We start from the raw sequence: 14,181 nt of genomic DNA, 5'->3' as shown, positions 1-14,181 counted from the left end.
TATGTGTTATGTAATTCAATATGTGTTACTGTGTTACGAAGATACTGCATATATAGTACACCATATGTATAGTGCTTTGTTACAGATTCAGTTGTTGTGAAATTCGCTATATAAATAAAGTTGGAAAGTATAGTAATAAATAGGCTGGTCAATTTGTCGTATTTGCATTTTATATTAATAGCTTCGTTTACGTGTACTACGTGAGAAAGTTGCCTCATTCTCTTGCTCAGAGAACACGTGTTTACTCCTCTCATGCGTAGTAATATTTACTGTAATTCCAAGCTTTGTCGTCCATTGTTAAATTGCATCACCTGCCAGTTGGGGGCGTGCGGAATAAACACGCCTCTTCGTCAGTAACCGCGTGACTCGTGCGTAGCTTGTTGGGAGGGCGCCCGGCTGCCAGTCACAGCGACGAGAGTGCGAGTGGACACAGGCTGGACCATCTGCTACCTCAACTGCCAACAAAAAGACGAAGCAACACCCAGCAACCAGGCGGACAAACAGCTCCTGAATCCGTCTTGCCTACTTCCTGCGGTTCCTTAAGCCACAACCGACCAACTCTTTCATTCTCATCAAATATGTCTAATATCGTCTGCTGTCAAACGCCTCAGGTAAGATGAAAATAAATTATATCTTTCAATGTCGACGAGTTCCTGTTATATATGTCCATATTTGTATTTTATTTAATTATTTATTGTTAAATGGGCAGTACTGTGGGTGTCCTTTCTTAACTGGCGATGTATCACCACGCTAAAACGGATGGAAATGGCTGTCTTCAGCTCTGCTGCGGCTGGAAATGGCCGGGCATTTGATCTGCCGATAGTGTCGCCCACTAAATAAAGGTTCATTTGTCCTTCGTCGCCAATCTCGAGAATTTTCCGCTGCTGCGTATGGACAATGGTTGGAATAATGCGTCGTTGTCTGCCTCTAGGTTGAACTGTTAGCTAGCGTGCGTGACTCGTGGTTGCACTGCAGGTTGTAGCCACCGGAAAGCTAACACGGGACTGCTACGCTATAGCCTCCATCGGCATTCATTGTACGCTATTCGCGTGGAATGTTTTAACGGTGTCATGTTACGTGCGCGAGCTCTTGGCGCCCCAACCGCTCTCCAGTGGCGGGATGGGATGTATGTCGTGGCACAGGGCCAAACGATGAGGGGCCCGGTACATTCCTCCATCAGAGGAGGAAGCGCAGGGTGAGGCATACCCGCGAAGGACATTCTGGCGAAAACACGTAGGCTAGCCATTTTTCATCAATATATGCGGCCTCTTCTTATTAAAAAATCATAATGTAATACAATCTGATATTTTACGAGTTGTTGGCTCAATATTGATGCTCTGCTCTACTGCCAACAAGACAATATTAATTGTCTACTATAGTGAATAGTGTTCAGGTTTAATGCGCCTTTGGTTGCCGGGTGGAGGCTTGATTTCATGCCTTAAATCCGCTCTGCTGTGCTAGTAATCCGTTACGGAAACTGGTGGACATAAAGATCTTTCTATTTGCTGTAATTCTCAAATACCCCAGATAACCCCCCCCCCCAAAAAAAGGACAAAAAAGGATGACTTCAAACAAATTAAAATGAATATTTTTATTCGAGATACTACCACTTTATATGACCGAACAGCATTCTATATGATTCAGAGACAAAGCCGCCGTCTATAATTCATTTATATTTGTTGTGGTTAAATTGATGCAGTACATTTCCACTGGAACTGGGCAACATCTCTTGCGGTAGACCTCCACTGGGAGGTGCTCTAAACATGTTGAGATTGTCAATGTTAGAGGTACACCTCAGTGCTCATCTAGTCACATGGAAAATTTGAGTTTTTGCTGTCTGGGCTCGACTCCCCCCTTTTTCCTATGCTCCCTTTTAGTTCCTGGTACTGAAGCACACGCCTCAGGAAGCTTCACTTGTGAAAGAACTGGAATAAAGGAACAAACCCGTGTTTAAATTGTTTGAGAATTAGGCAACTTAGGCTTCAACAAAGGCTTCAAAAAGCGGGTGAAGATGAGATTTTGTAGCCTCACACTTTTCTTAAGTGAATTAGGATAATACACTACAAAAAATGTAAGCCCTCAGCGCAACATTTTTTGGGCGGTAAATGATTAGTTATCCCACTGTGCGTACGATAAACATCTGAATATTACCTGAAAATCATCAAATTGTAGACAAGGCGGCAGAAGATTACACTGGGCATCCTAGCTAAAAATACATCCAGAAAACATGTTTTTAATAACCCACAGCAAATTTTTCTGAGGAGTGCAAAGTAGATCTGCACGACGGGATCACATGAAAATTACCTCACAAAAAATGGCAGAAACGAGTCAGTTGTCACATTTGTTGTCAGTCAGTCAAATCGTCATTACTTTAACATATTAAAAATTCCCTGCACAGAATTTCCCCCCCAAAATCCTACTACATTCAAACATTGCACAAGGTTGTGTGCAGTTCATATTTTGTGGTTGTTGTTCAGTAGTAATGTGATATGACGCTGAACCGAGGAGTCGTGGTTGGGGCTTTGCTGGTGGAGCATTGGGGAGAGGACTCTTTACTGGGTGGAGGCACAAGTCTTGTAAATCAGCAGACGGAGTGCAGCTTAGTCCATTCACTGAGAGTTGTTGCATAATCAGTCAAAAGTAGGTCAGTGTTCCCACCATCCACACACAAACTGGGAGAATTATAGCTTTCAGTGCCAGTGTTGCTGTACTTACGTCTGATTTAGTGGATTACAGAAAGTCTGCGGTTCTGAAGTGTGTGCCATGATGGATGGTTTTCCCCTGTGAAAATGTTGACACTTGTTATTTTAATTCCTCTCTATTTACTGGACAAAGTTTGCCAAAGCAATTTCCTGGGATTTTTTTTCCCCCTCTCACTCATATTTCCTCTGGTAACTGCTGTTCTACTAATCAAGTCCCAGTACAATTCGTCCTTTTCAGGCTTTTTTTGTTGGTCTGTTTTATATTTTCTTTTAGTCACATTGCGTAGCATGGTTTTGAATGTAGCTGGCCGCTTGCTTTGGTGTTCGACATAATTCCACAGTTAAGTTGCTTTAACAACAAATGGTTTCTTGTCTTACAAGTCATGGCCTTTGCAAGTATGCATTTGTATATTTTATTTGAAAACGTTTAATTTTGAAACCGGTTTCTTTTTACATTTTGCTTCCAGTACAGTGGTTCCTCTGTTTAACAACACAGTTCGGTTCTTGCGGCAGTTAGATAACCCATAATTTGTAGTCAGTATGTGCTGTTGAATCACTAACCTAGTAGTGATCATTCAGTAAATGAAAATGAAAAATACTTCCAGTAGGGGTCCCCGACAAACATTTTTACTAGGAGGCTCAGTGGCCGCTAACCTGAAATTTTAGGGTTAAGTTTATATTTATAGCCCTTGATAACAAGAAAGTCTCAATGAGCTTCGCATGCCTACAATTGACAGAGTATTTAATGTAAAAATAAAAGAATTGGGAACAAATGGACATAGATGTATTTCACAGGACAGTGACAATAATCATAAAGCGTCTTGGGTCAAAGACCCCTTGTAACTCTAAAGTATGGCTATTCTCCAAAGCGACTTGAAGTGCGTTTGCTATTTTAGATTATGCTAGCTGCTACAGCCTGTTGTCTGTTTTTCACATTTGTTTGCTTGAGCACTAATCTGGACAATTTTTACCTCATAACATGAATTTTTTTTAATTTTTTTTAAAGGAAAATGTTTTGATGCATGCAATCTCTAGGCATAACCACACCGCCTGGTCTTTGTATTTTCCTACAAGAGAGAATTTAGGAGACCTATTTACTTGATTGCAGAGGGTCAACTGAAAAATGTTTCAGCTTTATTAATTCAATGCTTTTCTCTTTTCTCCTCCAGGTTATAATGTATGACCAACACAGAATAAGTACAGCTCTATAGCCAACGGGTTCACGAGGACTTGATTACAGTCTCTTCAAGCCTGATAGTTTGCTGGGGTGGAAGCCCTCCCTCTCCCTTCTGCAGCCACCTGTGTTGTCATTTGGCATTTCTTCCGACAACTTTCCCATCCCACAGCTCGGGTGTAGACTGGATTTTCCTTGGAATCTCTTGTCTGCTTCTCCTGTGTAGTGTTCAGCTCCTGTTCTACTCTTGTAGCTTCCCTGGATTTGACTTACTCTCTATTAGGTAAGACTACAACTAACACACAATGACAGACACATAGTTCTCTCTGGTCAATGATGTATTATACAATAAGACGAAAAATAACAATCATGCTATGCATTTACTTTTAAGCCACCAAAAATATTGATCATGCATGTTGTACACTTTTCGCCAGGCAGACCAATCAAATTCAGCCAAAATGATTCCGAATGGTTACCTGATCTTTGAGGATGAGAGCTTCCTGGATTCCACTGTGGCCAAAATGAATGCCCTGAGAAAGAGTGGTCAGTTCTGCGATGTTAGACTGCAGGTACGATTTAATTGCAAACCCGCGGCACCCTGACACATGCGCCAGTGCACAGTGTGCGGTGAACTAGCTTCTCACCTATGTATGAATCCTGCCATAACAAATTCACAAGGAAGCTTCGATGGCCCTGAAAAAAGTAAGAAATAAGTAACTTCCAAAAACATCTAAATATGATGTCTGGTCGCTGTACTATCCCAAAAAATCCACTTTTACATCACGTGATTACATTTACAACATGATGTGACAATGTTCATACTGCTCTGATGCACCTGGTAAAAAACAAAGAAATAAAAAAACATTTCCCACAACGTGTGTATTTTTGACAGGTTTGTGGCCACGAGTTGATGGCCCACCGTGCTGTGCTGGCTTGCTGCAGTCCATATCTGTTTGAGATCTTCAACAGTGACATAGAACCTCATGGAGTGTCTCATGTCACTTTTGAGGACTTGGACCCGGAGGCGGTGGAGATCTTGCTCAACTATGCCTACACTGCCCAGTAAGTTCCTGTCACTGACATTTTCACTTGACTTTAAATTTAAAGATTTTCTGACGTGAGAATAATTCTATCGTAATAGAAGATTGTTTGCTTACTCTTTAGTTTTGTTTTCTTTGTGTATCCCAGGCTTAAGGCAGATAAGGAGCTGGTCAAGGACGTTTATTCTGCTGCCAAAAGGTTCAAGATGGAGCGAGTCAAACAGGTTTGATTTTCATCAAATACTGACAGATAATTGTATAACTTAAAGCTTGATGGAAGCACGCACACCGAATCTGTATTTGTGAATTTGTGACAATGTAATACCCCATCTGCAACTCTTCAGATTTGCGGCGACTACCTGTTGTCTAAGATGGATTCCCAGAACGTCATTTCTTTTCGGAACTTTGCCAGCTCAATGGGAGATGCCAGAGTTTTGGCCAAAGTGGATGCCTACATCCAAGACCATCTACTGGAGGTTTCTGAACAAGATGACTTCCTCAAACTTCCCCGCCTCAAGGTGAAATAGAATTTGTCTAAACATTCAAATTGTGTTCTTGACACTTATTTCTTCAATTGTCCTTGATAGTTTTAAATAGGTTTAAACCTATTATCAAAAGTATTTGGGTTATACACGTGGGCAAAATTGTTGGTACCCTTCAGTTCATGAAAGAAAACCACACAGTGGTCACAGATAACTTGAATGTGTCTAAACTAGTCATTGAAATATTTGAGACATTGCTTTTGAATTGTGGTTCAACAAAATACTTCTGGAAAAAAACCATGAAACAGGCTTGGACAAAAATGTTGGTACCCCGAGGAAAGATTCAAATTAATTTGACCGTAGGGACATGCTGAACCAAGGTGTGAGCTCTGAATAGCATTATAGGGGAGCCTGTCGACAAAAAGCCGATGCAAAGGAAGAGTCTAGCAAGGGAGGCCCATTTTTCACTCAAATGTATTTTGATCAGGAAAAATATGACCTTGCGTTTTGAACTTCATCACCGTGTGCTGGAGAAATCTGTAAAGAACTACTCTCAGAATGCCCGTTTGTCCTCAGTAGTATGGCCACGCCCCCTCTCTCTCACCATGTCTTGGTGTGACTTGGCACAGGAACCGTTTGGTTCATTCGCAAATCTTTGAAAGGACGTCACAAGTAATGACCTAAACCAGTCATCAATCATCAAAAGTCGTCAAGCTATGAACGCAGTGAACTCCAGGGGCCTTCTCGTGAGCTAAATTGTTCAGAGTTACATAGTGCTATATATGAATAACGTTGTATTATATTTCAATCTTTTAAGGGTTAGCTTGACTTTCTTCCAACTTGACAAACCGTGGAACGGCCACCCCCGCATATCCAAAAATGACGTGCCTTAAGCGGCCACACTCCACTGGAGGGTCCCCCCCCCCGACTGGTGTGCCAATGCTCCGAATTCTTCAGTCCATCTATCCATCCATTAATTTTCGGCATTGCAAACCCTCACTAGGGTCGCGGGCGTGTGGGATTTTTCAAAATGCAACGCAATTTCCCCTATCCATAAAAACATCCAAGAACAACTAACACCACACACAGCATTGGATGATTCTGAAATGGCCGATGAGCCTTGATTTAAATCCTATTGAACATCCCTGGAAAAAGCTGAAACATACCCTCTGGAGTAAGCACCCTTCAAACCTGAGTCAAGTGGAGCAATATGCTCCAAAAGATTCGAACGTAATACCAGCTGAGTGGTGCAGAAGTCTCGTTGAAAGTTACCAAACATTTTTGATTAAAATAATTCCCTCAAATGGTTGTCCAATGAAGAATTAAATGAAAGCTACCATCATTTTGGCCTAGGGTGTTTATTTACTTATTTTTTAATCTTTAAAACAATTTAAAAGCAATGTCGTCTGATTTTCATCGGTTTCTATGTGATCATGGAGTTAGGCAGTGGACGTGTCGTTATCTTAAGCATGTGCAACCAAGCATGCTGGTCAAATATAGATGCTCAGCGACTGATCTCTATTTCTGACCCTTTTATTCTTGTCCACTTGTGCTGCTGCATTAGTACACTACGAGCCACTTGGGCTAACACTGGCTAAGCTTTGCATTTACTGTATACCGTTTTGACATTGAACAAGATTAACGACCTGTAGGTTACCTATTCTACAGGTAAAGCCTCCTTAGGTTAGATTTGGGGTAAGTGACTTAAAATGTAGCAATGAAGGGACTCATTGGCCATTTTCACTGTCGCACCTTTTTCAATAGAACACTTACAATTAAGAACATTTCAAAGTATGTTCCTACAAACACAAGTTAACCCTTAAATACAGGGAAACTCACACCTTTTTTGACCCAGGATCGAGTAGCCGACCTACCATTATATTTTTATTTTTTTCTTCCCCATTGGTGGTGAGAAGGGTGGTGATACCTTGAATGCACATTCATTCTATATTGGCAGCAAATCTCTAAATGGTGTGTCCGGCATCTGCCAGCACCACATATCTGCTTTGGGAGCGCCAAGCGCTGACCAGTGAGCTAAAATTTCCAGCGGCCAGTTCACCACGGCACTTTCAAACTCATGTTCTGTGAGGGAGCAATGACAGGACACCGTGCCACGTTGCACCACGACCCACATGGTGGCCATAGGCTGCATCCCGAGTTGAAAAATGGTCAACTTGAAAGCGGCTTTGCGGTGACGTAAGATGAAGCATCAGGAAAAGCATCCATGCTATATCCTGGTTGGCCACTAGTCAACTACTTCCAAAATGTGAAAGCTTGCACTGGAGTGCTGTTGTCCATGCCCAGCGATGAACACAAAGAAAACTAAGTGCAGTGTGAAAAGGCCTTTAGAAGAATGTAGATTGCCTATGAGCACAACAACGATGACTGAGTTGGAATTGCCTTTCCTCCTGTGTATGAACTTAACTCCTTTCACTTTTTGTTCACAGTTAGAAGTAATGCTAGAAGACAACCTGACATTGCCCAGCAATGGCAAGCTTTACTCAAAGGTGCTCAACTGGGTGCAGCGTAGCCTTTGGGAGAATGGAGAGCAACTGGAACAACTCATGGAGGAGGTCAGTACCAATATGTGCCCTTTGAACTCTGAGCGCGATTGTCATCCTTGAACCCACCTCCCACCCTCCCCCTTGACTCCTCCTGTTTTTGGCATTAAGAAGTCATTAAGGGGGCTCAAACAGAGCTAGCATGCTGTTGTCATGCTGCTATGTCAGGATTGTTCTTTTCCCTCTGATTTGTTGAGGTTTTGCAGTAAGAAACTGTATTCCTGAACCATGCCACAAATTAGAGGTGAGACCAAAAGAGCCCCTGTTTGCTCTTGTTTTTTTTTTTGTTTTTTTTTCACTTCTCCTTTGGGTTGTGGTTGATTTTCTTATCACCCCATCTAAGTATTACAGTGCTCTTCTGCTGTGAAACGCAGAGAAAAGATTCTTGAAGGTTTGACCCTTGCTTCATCTGTTTTACTGCCACTTGACTATCTGAACAGGTGCGTGTTTATGTGTTCCAGAACTAACAGGCACTCCTCCCCGTTGATTTATCTCTCCCGTAGGGTTATTTGCAGCAGCAGGGGACCAGACTGAGGAGCCGGGACTGATCCACCAGGGTAATGAGTCAGAGAAAGGAGAGGGGAGCACTACTGCCTCTTAGCAGCCTCTCTTTGCAGCCAAGCAACACTGTGCTACCATCTGTCCAATACCTATGGCACACATGCATTTTCAATATGGAGGAACCAATAGATTTGTTTCAGTACCACTGCCAAAATACAAGCCAATGATGCAGATTGCACACCACAAAAAAGGCATTATTTGAAGGAACTCCATTTGGCTACTGAACATTATTGACCTTTACAGAAAAAATTTCAACCCCTCATCATTTTTCTCCCCATAAAAAAGAAAAACACCTTTTGATGTGGCAACTACAGAAAACTTGCCGACTTGCGGTATTTAAATTTCAGCAAATGCAAATGGCGCTAAACCATTTGGCCCCCAATGTTTTGCCCTTTGTGTTTGCCTGCCTATTGTGACTTCGATCACAATGAGCAGCAACTTCAGCTGGAGGAGCGGTTTCCAAGCAGCAGACTGGATAATGAGGGGACAAATGCTGCCCCTCCTATTCTTCATCCTTCATAGAAGATCTTGCTGACTGGAGCGCGTCGTTCTTCACTCGATCCTCTTTGTTTTTAGATGCAATTTCGGAAGAGAACCCTTGCCCGGCTCGGAATCTTCTTGAGCACAAACGTTTACACATGTGCCGTGGATGCAGTTTGTCTTTAAAGGAAACTCCTCAACCAAGAAACTCAATTTCAAGGACATCCATCCCTCCCCACTTTCCTCTTCTAATCCCCACTATGCCGGGGTATACCGTGTTACCATGGAGACAGCCACATGGGTGTGTTGTTCCTGTTTGTCTTCCAGGTGCAAATGCTGTACTACTCACCCGACCACAAGCTGGTGGATGGAGGGCTGGTGATTGAGGGGCAAACTGAGGTGTTTGGTGGCGAGGAGGACCACCTTCAGTTTGTGCAGGTATTCAACAAGCGTGCCCAGCTCCACTGCAATGAGCTCTGTATCGCATTTGATCTGCAGTGTTTAGCATAGCCTATGTCGGGCCATGCAAATAACCACACGGCCTGTGCCTGGCTAGAAGGTCCAACTGTTTTCCATGGCTACTATATAACTTAATGTGGCAAGGCTTTGATGCCTCTGAGCTTACCTCGAACAATTTTGCTGGTTGTTGGAAGTGAGGGTTTTCGCGCATGTCAGATGTGTAGTTTAAGTTGAGGTTCATCTCAATTGTGCTGCTCGTGTTGTCAGATGTAGCGTCAGTTGTGAGATTTTGTGGGTCAACAATAGACCCAATTTGACGAGTAGTAGTCAGAAATCTCCTTAGCTGGCGCGGGGCATCAGTTGGCCTAAGGTGTGCGTGTGTGGAGCAAGCTTGGCTTCTGTAGCTGCGCTATGCTCTTGCAGAAGAAGCCAGTACGAGAGAGCGCCCAGAGACCGATGAGCTGCAGTTCCTCGGGAAGTCTTTCACCCTCCAACCAAGCAGCAAATGCCCCCAAACAAACCAGGAAAGAGTGGAAGTATATCGCCTCTGAGAAGACTACGAGTAAGCCTATTTGAGAGTAGCGTTCTCGCCGTGTTATCTTTGTTGTTTCTAACAACACGTTTCCCTCAGACAACACCTACCTGTGTCTGGCTGTGCTGGATGGTGTGTTGTGTGTGATCTTCTTGCACGGCCGCAGCAGCCCCCAGACATCTCCCTCTGCCACCCCCTGCCTGCTGAAGAGCCTCAGCTTTGAGGCTCAGCCCGAGGAGCTGGAGGAGCACAAGCTGTCACCAATGCGTTATGCTCGCTCTGGCCTTGGCACAGCAGCCATCAACTCGAGGCTCATCGCAGCAGGTTGGTGCACAAATGAAAGTTTTGATTTTTTTTTTTTCTTTTCCTTCACGGAGCAGTTTTGCCATTCAATGACTTGTACAGTGTACAGTATTGCGATACCCCCAAATGTTTCTGCTTTGAATCACCATCGCATGGTAAAGGATTATATTTTCTATACAAAAAAACATGCTGCTGACTGCTCAACGCCTGGCAGTTGATACCTCAAGTCATTTTTGCAAAAAATGTTGGTCCTCCTTCAAATGTGCTGAGCCTTAAGTTGTTTTGATAAGAGGTTCCCATGTTTAGTGTTGACTTATGTTTTTGACCTTGTGCAGGCGGTTACAACCGAGAGGAATGTCTGAGGACTGTCGAGTGTTATGACCCCAAAGAGGATCGCTGGACCTTCATTGCGCCCATGCGAACTCCAAGGGCTCGTTTCCAAATGGCTGTGCTGATGGTATGCTGGCGTCATCTTTCATTAGCGTGCTATCTTGAACATATATTCCACTTGTCAGTAGAGATGAAACTATAAATCCACATTACAATTACCATGACCAAAGTTGTCATGTGTTGCAAAGGAAGGGTAAATCAAAATAGGTGGTATGGACGTGTAAAAAAAAAAAAGCTTACTCAAGCACATGCCACCTATGCCGCCTTCTTGATTGATTTCAAAAATAGAGTTATCATCTTTTATATAATATTATAATTATATCATCTAGTTATCTTGGTCCCTTTGTTCTCTAGCAGGCACCATCTGCATTGTTGCTTTATACCTCATTCCACAAAGTATAACGGCGACCAGAGTTGGCCATAATATGCACCCTGAGGTGTCAGAGCTAATATATATTATACTAAATCTGCTATAATCAATTTAAAATTTGAAACACATACCGACCGTTTTAAAGTTGATCACTGTTTCAGTGTCATTCTTATTTTCAAGTTTTGTTTTTTGTTTTTTTCAAATGTTCAACCACTTATTTTTTTTCTGTATCTGTACCTCACAGGGACAGCTCTACGTTATCGGAGGTTCAAATGGACATTCTGATGAGTTGAGCTGCGGCGAGATGTACGATCCAATCGCTGATGATTGGGCTCAGGTGCCCGAGCTCAGGACCAACCGCTGCAATGCAGGTGGGCGTGGCCTGCGCGGCTTCATTTGCGGCAATCGCCTTGACCGCCGGCTCATGTGTGCTCTCTGTTTGAAGGTGTCTGCTCCTTGAACAACAAGCTCTATGTTGTGGGAGGGTCAGACCCCTGTGGTCAGAAAGGACTGAAGAACTGTGATGCCTTTGATCCAATCACCAAAACGTGGTCTAGTTGCGCCCCCCTCAACATCAGTATGTGTTATTTCACCCTGCGCTCCGGTTCTGATGCTCTTCGGTGGTAGCGCAAGCTAAATGATTACTTGTTTTTCAGGACGGCACCAGGCCGCAGTGTGCGAGTTGGATGGTTTTATGTATGTGATCGGAGGGGCTGAGTCCTGGAACTGCCTGAACACTGTGGAACGCTACAACCCTGAGAACAACACCTGGAACCTGATTGCACCCATGAATGTGGCTCGCAGAGGGGCCGGCGTAGCCGTCTGTGCTGGTAAGTGAGGCGTCTCAACTGCTCGCATCCCAGGGATCCACCTTTTCACGAATATTCATTGAATTACAGTGAACCCCACAGTTGAATGATTTTTCAAAAATAATTGGCAACTGTATTTTTGTACTTATTTTTTAAAGTCTGTATTACTGTATTATGCATGAATGTTTATTGATTCGTCTTGTGCGAAAAAAAATTAATATGAAAGACCAAATATTGACATTAATATGAAAGACCAAATATTGACAGCTTCATAATAGTCTAAGAATTATGATTACAGCAATATTGAGAACAAATCACTACTTTTGTTTCACGAAATACCATTACTTGTGAGGAAACACAATGAAATAAAGCTGACAGACCGACCGGAATGTTTTACTTTTCTTCTTTTTAAAATTGTACTATTTGCAATCTGAAAATTGCAGTCCATATTCCTATAGTGAAGACTGCTACTGACAGTTTAGTATGTCAAATATGCATGCTGAGCAGGAGATCTCTTAACTGACTTGGCTGCATTCTATAGAAACCTATCAACTGCTGGCTTTAAAATCCACACCTTGTGCTATCCTATCCAGGCAAACTCTTTGTCGTTGGCGGGTTTGACGGCTCCCATGCGCTCCGCTGCGTGGAGGTCTACGACCCGGCTCGAAATGAGTGGAGGATGCTAGGCAGCATGACCACATCCCGCAGCAACGCGGGCGTGGTCATGCTGGGCGACAGCATCTACGCCGTGGGCGGCTTTGACGGCAACGACTTCCTGAACACAATGGAGGTGTACAACCCAGAAGCGGACGAGTGGAGCGACTGCATCAAGGCCCTCTTTCCATTCGCCGAGTGACAGTGCTGCACCCTTTTCCAAACTTACAGGCTTAGTGACATAATCGTGTTTCGTGATATCCTATATGTGTGTATATGTGTGAGAGTGAGTGAATTGAGTGGATGTTGGGGTGGGAGGGAGGGACGGAGGATTCTGGACAAGGGGTCTTCAGTGAAGACTGGCTTATATTAGGCGGGGCACGATGGGGTGGGGCTTGTTGCCGAAAGCAACACAAATGAAGCCTTTTCATATTGCGTACATTGTTCTACGTGCTGTACATATTGTTTGTCATTTGCCAACATTTAATAAACTAGTGCTTTTATTTTCTCTTTAGACTTGAAACTTGAGGGTTTTCACCTGAGTCAACTACTGGTCACTCAGAAAGTGCAAGTGTGATGCGCATTGAAGTTTTGTGTTGAAGATGTCATTTTACTCACATGCAAAGGTGGATGAAGCCTTATTTAACACCTAGCATAACACCCCCCTTCCACTCTCATTTTAACCAATCTGGTTTGCGTTTGGAATATTAAATAATGGCCTTTTTATATTTTTATACACTGCAGATTTCTCAAAAATAGATATTAGCAGACGGCTTAAGTCATCAACCAGTGCCAGTTTGAGTTTTTTTTTTCTGTGCTCCCTTCACATGCACAGCCAAGCTTCTGCTTAGTTTTTGTGATTTAACTCAATATGTGGATGCAGTTACTGAAAGAAATGTTTTGCTTTGGTGTTTGTCAAGCAATGACATTTTTGTGGAAGGGGTGTTATGAAGACAGTTCTCACGTTTGTAAGATTTCTTAATAAATGATTTCAATTGATATTTTTGTCATGATTCATTCATTTTTAAAAACACACGGAGCATGATATGGGGGTGGCGGACAAAGTTGCTGTTGTCCCACTGTTAACAATCAATCGAGCAAGGTGCTGCAAGCCTTGACCAACATGACAAATTGGTTGATCACTGTAGCTCTTTATTTAGCACCTTAGTTGGTTCATGGGTCAGGTCATCTGATCTTTCATTAGCACCAACGTCTCAGACAACCACGCTAAGATGAGTGCATCCTGCTTCAGTGTCTTGGTGGGTGGAGTTTGGGTTAACTGGATCTCACTAGCAAATCGTCAATTCCAAAAATCCCAGATCCAGTAATGTATACGCTCCCCCCTCGCCTAGTCCCAAATACGAGTGCATTATAATTGGTAGTGGTGTCATACAACACTATCACACCGTTTATCCAATCATGACTCTTCTACAATCAAGCGGTCAGCGCGTTTTCCCCTGTCAGAGATTATCCCAGTTAAACCAGCGTGACACCTGAGGCTTCAGGCTGAAAGGCACCATAATCCCCCATAATGTTCCCATTCACACATGTAACCTCAACCTACATCACAGCATGTGCCCTCTACTACAATACAGGCGGGTATAAATGAGGAAAGACTTCATGAAAGGCAATAAAATACTCAAAACTGCTCACACAACAGGTAG

The 14,181-nt window shown here is 43.1% G+C and overlaps 1 protein-coding gene across 1 annotated transcript; it reads left to right on the top strand.

Moving 5' to 3' along the window:
- The first annotated feature begins 344 nt into the window (after positions 1–344).
- ivns1abpa (influenza virus NS1A binding protein a) lies at positions 345–12,795 on the top strand. Its single transcript, XM_088312298.1, has 15 exons — positions 345–611; positions 3,872–4,159; positions 4,311–4,445; positions 4,769–4,938; positions 5,065–5,140; positions 5,261–5,434; positions 7,846–7,971; positions 9,328–9,438; positions 9,883–10,021; positions 10,091–10,315; positions 10,630–10,751; positions 11,299–11,425; positions 11,500–11,631; positions 11,711–11,884; positions 12,457–12,795. Exons 3-15 carry the CDS (start codon positions 4,335–4,337, stop codon positions 12,717–12,719), a joined length of 1,950 nt encoding a protein of 649 aa, XP_088168424.1. The 5' UTR covers positions 345–611; positions 3,872–4,159; positions 4,311–4,334; the 3' UTR covers positions 12,720–12,795.
- Positions 12,796–14,181: the final 1,386 nt, after the last annotated feature.

This window comes from Idiotropiscis lumnitzeri, chromosome 13 (assembly GCF_059441095.1).
Source record: "Idiotropiscis lumnitzeri isolate Australia: NSW breed Sydney's pygmy pipehorse chromosome 13, RoL_Ilum_1.0, whole genome shotgun sequence".
Taxonomy (NCBI): Eukaryota; Metazoa; Chordata; class Actinopteri; order Syngnathiformes; family Syngnathidae; genus Idiotropiscis; species Idiotropiscis lumnitzeri.
The sequence above is the reverse complement of the archived record's forward strand: the minus strand, read 5'-3'. Positions and strand labels throughout refer to the sequence as shown.